The sequence below is a fragment of the Loxodonta africana genome, chromosome 12 (genome assembly GCF_030014295.1).
Source record: "Loxodonta africana isolate mLoxAfr1 chromosome 12, mLoxAfr1.hap2, whole genome shotgun sequence".
NCBI classification, from domain to species: domain Eukaryota; kingdom Metazoa; phylum Chordata; class Mammalia; order Proboscidea; family Elephantidae; genus Loxodonta; species Loxodonta africana.
In genome coordinates, this window is record NC_087353.1 from 54995332 (window position 1) to 55001928 (window position 6597).

At 51.2% G+C, this 6597-nt stretch overlaps 1 protein-coding gene across 9 annotated transcripts in view; it reads left to right on the forward strand.

Moving 5' to 3' along the window:
• CRAMP1 (cramped chromatin regulator homolog 1) overlaps positions 1-5088 on the forward strand; it is a 47683-nt gene extending 42595 nt beyond the window's left edge. For all 9 annotated transcript variants that reach the window (XM_064295333.1, XM_064295334.1, XM_064295335.1 and 6 more), the window contains 2 exons: positions 144-289; positions 1628-5088. In XM_064295333.1, the coding sequence (XP_064151403.1) occupies positions 144-289; positions 1628-1786 (305 nt within the window). In that variant the 3' untranslated portion in view covers positions 1787-5088. The remainder of the gene's footprint in view (positions 1-143; positions 290-1627) is intronic.
• Positions 5089-6597: the final 1509 nt, after the last annotated feature.

Here is a 6597-nt window from a genome sequence, read left to right on the forward strand (position 1 = left end):
ACGCAGAATGAAATGTCGGGAAGGCGTAGGGCTGTTGGAAAAGTGAGCTAGATAACGTTGCTGCACGGGCTGCCTGGAAGAGGGTGGCAGCAGACTAGACTGAGCCAGGCCTCAGAGAGTTTTATCTGGCCTTCTCTCTGCAGCAAGCTTCATCTCCCCAGAGAAGAGCCGGAAGATGCTGCCAGCTTCTGTTGGGACAAACAGTGGCACTTCCTTGCTGGGCCCCAGCTTGCTGGATGGAAACTCACGGGACTCCTTTGTATCCAGGTCCCTGGCTGATGTCGCAGAGGTAAGTGCTCCCATGCAGCGCTGTCTCATGCCTGAACTTGACCTCCCAGCCCCGGTTCCTGAAGCTGCCAGATCCTTCCTGTAAATGATCTGGTCAGGCCTCCCAGTGGGCTGTTAAGAACCTCTTGCCAGCAGTTAGAAATTGGGAGAGAGCACGTAAAGCTCCGGTTTCTGCCTTCTCTTGAGAATGGAACGATCTGGCCATTCTGGCTAGCGTTTGTCCCCAGGTGACGTCAGATGACAGGCCCTGAGTAGCAGCAGGCCCCTGAGGGCATGAAAGCATGGAAACTCGGGTGCCCGGGCCCAGAGTGTCTCACCAGCTGTGCAGCCGTGGGCCAGTAATGTCACTTCTTTCTACCTCAGTTTCCTGATCCATAAAGAGCAGTAGGTGGTATTATCGTCATTGCTGCCCCCCACGTGTCCTGATGGTGAGTGACCTTCAGCAGCAGCCCCCTGGGCTGTACTCTACCATGGGCTTGGCTGAGGCCGGAGAAGCAGGTTCTGCAGGAAAGGCACAGCCATGCCCTGGGCACCTCTCTTTGGGCCCTTTTCCTTTTCCATGGGTCCATTAACGAATGTTTATCCAGGGCCTACTGTATGCCAAGGACTGCTGCAGGCACTGGGTAAACAAAAACAAAGGAACCTGCTCCCTGAGGCTTCCATTCTAGTGGAGGTGGCAGACAAGGAATAGTGTCCACAGCGACTTCTGTGTATTTGCCCCCAGAATAAAATCCTGGCCCCTGAGGTCCTGTTACTGTCCATGCGCCTCTCTCCTTCTATTCACCACCTCAATCCTTGTATCCACCCACCGTCTTTGTGTTTCTTGAGCATCCTAAGCCTGTTGCCACCTCAGGCCCTCTGTACTTGCTGTTTCTTCTGGCTGGAATGCGTTTCCACCACATCTTGATGTGCTTTCCTCCCACACTTCTGCTCAGAGTCTATTCCTCACACAGTCCTTCTCTGACTCCCCTGCCCCAATGGCACACGTTGACCCCTGGCTCTGCTGCCCTTTCCTCCAGCCACACCTTGCTCACTGCACTCACTCCCTTTGTGTATGGACTGTTCGCCTGACTTCTCGTTAAGTGTCACGAGGGAGGGACCCCACTCAGCAGCACACCACACTATAGGCTGTCTGGGGATATGTGTTGAAAGAAGGGAGTTCAAAACAGACAGAGGCACTTCTGAGGTTCCCCTGGGCCACCATTCCAGGGCTAGATTCCAGCAGGGCGGTCGACGTGAGAATCTGATCTTCACTGTAAAGAGATACTGGGTCCCCATCATGGCGGCCTTCCACCAGGCTGCCAGCTGATGCAGTCTTCCCGTGCCCTCTGTCCCACAGGTTGTGGACTCCCAGCTGGTGTGCATGATGAATGAAAATAGCATTGATTATATCTCTCGGTTCAACGACCTGGCCCAAGAGTTGTCCATTGCTGAGTCCAGTCGCCGGGAGGTCCTATTTGATGGCGGTGGGCCTCCTATTGGCGACCTGTCCCAGTGACTGCATCTCCAGGTGGAGAGGAGGGCTTATGTGGCTGGTGGCCCTCAGCTGTAGTGGGGGTAGCCCTCTTTAAACGAGAGAAACCACCAACCAAGCTCAGGCCACCCTCCAGAGGACTTCTGAACAGAGACACCTCTGCGCCTGGAACAGGCAGTGCACAAGAATAGCTGGCTAGAAGCTGTGTTCCAAGTGGCAGAGGGCAGCCCTAGATGAGGACCAGTGCTCCAGAAGACTGAAGACAGAAGTTGCCATGGCGTTGGGGCCCCGTGTTGGGATCTACAGAGCGATGATGTTTCAGTCACGCTTCCTTCTCGGGTTTGCCGTGCTGGATGTTTCCGTGGGCTTCTTTCTGAGAGAAGGGAGCGAGCCCGCCTCGGTGCGGCCATTGCTTCCTGGGGAGTGTGAGCTCCCCTCTCCGCAAGGAGCTCTGCCACTGTTTTCTTCCCACCACTCTGGTTGCTCTCTGTGTGGAGTGTTTACGGGGAGCGCAGCAGGCCCGGGGCTTGGCTCGGCCTGCTGGCATCTGCACCCTGAGGCAGCAAGCAGTTCAGGGGGAAGCAGAGGGTTCCAGGGCAGTGTAGCCGATGCCAGCCCCAGAGTCCTGGCCCCAGCCTGATGCATCCCCATCTAGGGACTTCGTTCTGACTGGTTTTAGCAGGAGGTGAGAAAGAATCATGTCTTACGCAGGTCATGTAGACTTTTTTGAAAAGCCTGCTAAGCTAGTTGAAACATACTTTTCTTGTGTTTAAGAATTAGGAGATGCTGAAGAGGAAGAACGGAGTCCTTGGTTTAGTTGGTTTCCTTCCAGTGTCCATCTGTGAGTTTCTTCTAGGTGATCTAAGATGTTACTTCTCACAGTTGGGATGATCCTGAGCACTAACTTGACTAGAGCTAATGCTTTCCTGATAAATTCTTCAGCTTCCGATGTGTTATCCTTTGCAGGAACGTGTGACTGTTGGTTATCCTTTGCAGTTCTCCTTTGCAGGGACATTTTCTCCTCTTCAGCATCTCCTCTTCCTCTCTTTGGCATTGGTGTAGGGTGTGCTGTGAGGCATTATGTAAGCCCTCATGTGTACTGTGCCCCATGGCCTCTGTTTTTCTTGTTCCCACTCAGGGAATCCAGTCAGGGGCTCTGACTTCTGGATGCAGTCAGGGCTCACCACAGCCCTTTGGTGGCCTTCTTGAGCCCCTTGGGTGGGTGGCCAGTGGGGACTCCTGCAGATGGTCCGGCAGCCAGGCTTTCTCCAAAGTAGAGTCCAGGGAGGCCCAGGCACAGGAGTCACTGTCCAGCCATGGACGATGCGTTTGGGAGCTGTTGCTCTGGTGGTGGGCAGGTCACATCTGTGCCACTATCTCACCTGCTGCTTCACCTTCCATCGGTAGCCAGGGTTGATGTGACCTTTTAAACCTACATGCACCTGGAACTGCCCCTTCCCCTTTTCCTCCCCTACCCCTTGCCTGTGGAGCAGTGGCTGTTAGGGTCAAGCCTGGCCTCTCCACTCCCTGGCTGCTCTGCGTCCCCTCAGTGAAGAAGGGAGCCAGTGGGAATGGGCATGGAAGGGTCTTCCACATGTATGAGCAGGGGACACTCTTGATCATGTGGTCTCCCCAGCCAGACACAGCCTCTTAGACTGCGGACAGGGTCATACACACAGCTGGCAAGGGGAAGTGAAGGTGACAGTTGGCCTCCGTGCAACTGCTTCCTTCGTCTCAGGTTTTTCCCAGAGCTCTTGCCTGTAAGGCGGCCTCCTTCCTTAGCTCTGATTCTAGGCACAAACATCACTGATAGGAGCCTGTGCTGACAACTCTTCCAGGCTCTTAAGAAAACCGTCCCAAAGCTCTGGAAATACAAAGGAAATATGCCACTTTATTAAGAGGTACAGAGAGCAACATTTGAACCAGAGTATCTAAACTAGCTTGTGTTCTGTGCTCATTATATCAGCTTTCGGAAACTAGCACCTTATTGAGCTGAGCAAGATGAGTAGATCCCTCTCCCTGGGGATCTGACTTTGCTGGGCCTCTGTAGATTAGGACAACAGGCCAAGCTTAGGCCACAAATCAGTTTCTCATACTCCCACTGTCTCAGGCCAGAGATGCCACCTAGCATCACAGCACTGACAACGGGAGCAGTGGCCACTGGTGAGGGCCCTAGGTGAGGGACAGTCAGAATCCTGAGCTGCATATCTGTCAGGGTAGACATGGAGGCAGTCTGGCAGGGAGGTTGACATTTGTTGCCCGATGACATCTAAATGGAGGGAAACTCTGGCAGTTGAGATCGGTTTGCAGGCTTCTTGTTTAACAGCACCTCCTGCTTAGGTCTTGCACAGACTCTGTTCAGGAGTGGCTGGATGCAGCCAGTGTCAATCAGTGGGTAGGTGGGTTGGGGAGGAGGGTAGGATGAGTCTTCTTGTCTATAGTAAAGCTGAAGTGGTTCCAGATGATTCGGTTGCTTCTTTAGCAACTGGGAAGTATGACGTTGCTTGCCGTAATAAAGGGAAAATGGTATCATTTGTAGTAGAAAAACAATGGGTGTATTTTCTCCCAGCCTAAGTGAGTATATATGTATAAAAATAGAAACTGTTAAAGGCTGGTATTTTCAAAAGACCCAAGCAGAGAAGTCTCCCACTTCCTGCATCTTCCCAGTGCCTTCCATCAGAAGTTGTGATTGTCTCGGTATGAACGTGTGGCTTCCTTTGTGCACTTGAGCATGTTGTGATTCAGATGAGATCAGTTTCTTAGAAAAATCTTTCCCTGATCACTCTATTGTTGTCTGGGATCTTTTTGCTGATTCTTTTTTTCTAAAGTTTGAAACTGAATATCTCAGGTCTCAAGGGAGCTGGTGTTTTTGCCCTTGACTCTTTATTGTGAATATCTGGTGATGAGTAGTCCACCTTTTAGAAGATGCAGAGGCAGGTTGATGTTCATCATTTCACGAAAGGGTTGTGATGACATTCTTTCTCATCTCGCTGTATCTTCTATGTGTAGAGTACTTGCTCAGGGAGTGGGGATATTTGGGAACATTTCCTCAGTAGAACTGCTTGCTTGCTTTCCCACATCTCCAGGTTCTTAGCATTAGAGTTCCATCCTTTATCATTTTGTACGGTGGCTTCATTTTAATAACATCTCTAACTAGATCACACCATTGAGTTTATACTTGTTCTGCACAGAGAAGGCATAGGATACAAGACAGTGGAAACAACTGAGGAGGAAAACAGCAGTTTTTTTTTTTTAATCTATCAGATGCATTTATGGGGGAAATATGGCACTTAATTTCTTAAGACAAAAAAAAAAAAGGAAAGAAACCCACAGCAAACCTTTCCCTACTGTCAAAGCTCTCCTAATCTCACAGCAATTTGTAAGTCATGTTAAGACTTGGCAGCACTACAACCACCTGTATCCTTCCTTCTGCAACAGGATAACTGGCTCTGGAGCTAATGGTCTGGGCAGCAGAATTTATTGCTGTTTCTTTTAATAATAGTTAAGCCATATCATCTAAGTTTTTCAGCTTGAGATGTGAATTTGTTTTATAGATTATAAATATACATATATAGTGTATGTATAAAGCAGAATGCCTGTCCTTCCTGATTATTTTTTGTACCATATTGTAAATTATATTATTTATTCTTTACCAGTTTTGGGAATAAAAGGTGTTTTGGTTATTTAATATAATAAACAAAAGCTGTTAAACTTCTTATGTTTAAATTTCCAGTTCAACTTGTAAATCTGTTTTTATTGTGTATAAATACATACTAATACTTGATCTAATAATTGTTTCAGCTTTTTTTTTTTTTTTTTAAACAATTCGCACTTACAAAGCAGCCAGAGCCGAATATTGTCACCATTTGGTGAGCTCTCAGAGGACGAGGTGGGCGGTCCACTGCCAGGGTCCTTTCAAATCCAAACCCTGCTGATAGTTTTGTTTCTTGGCTTGTTGATTTTTGAGTCAGGACTAGGACAGCCCGGGCACTTTAGTCCAGTGTGCAACGCCTAGTTTCAGTTCTTTTGCTTTCTCCTGAAGGCGTCTCTCTGAAGGGCCCTTCCACCCCACCGTCCTGGCCTGCACAGCTTAGAAGGGGAAAGAGAATTGCTGAGGGCAGAAGCAGGCTTCCTCGAACAAATAAATGCCAACTTCAGACGTTTTCATTTGGCCAAGTGGTGCAAATGCCTTCGACCTGGCTTGCAAAGAACAAACGTGTGCCGAAAGACTGGAAGGCCTATTCCCTTCGGAATAAAATACAAGTGACCAAGCGATCGGTGGCCTCCGGTCACGGCTGCTCCAGAGATGAAAACAAACGGAACCACGGCCGGGTTGGGCCAAGGGACCAGCGCCTCACAGAACTTAGGCTTTTGTCCGGCCACCACGCCCAAACGCCCTCTCCAGCGCTGCCTTCGGCGCATTAGGACGGGGATCTGTCGGTCCATGCTTTCTGCTGACGGAGACCCCGCTCCGCGCCACCGGACAGCTCCCGGTTCGGTTCTGGCCGGCGGCCTCGCGCCCTGTGGAGACGCGCCTCAGGGTGACTTTGGTGACCCGGACATCTCGTGCACCGCGGGCGCGGGGTACCCGTTCCCCGGCCGAGCCAGGTCCTGGAAGTCCGACCGAGACCCCAGCCCCTCGCTTGGGGCAGCGCCCTGCTGCCGTGTCCACCTCAGCGCGTCGCCCGAGCGGCACCGCCCCTCCCGGCCCGCTGTCCAATGCTGGCGCCCGTCTCCGTAAGCGGCGTCTGCCCCCACCAATCGGCTGAGAGAGCGGCTCGGGCCTCTCCAGGTAGCTCTCTGGTTGGTGGCGGGTGGCCGCGGAGGAGGGGGGT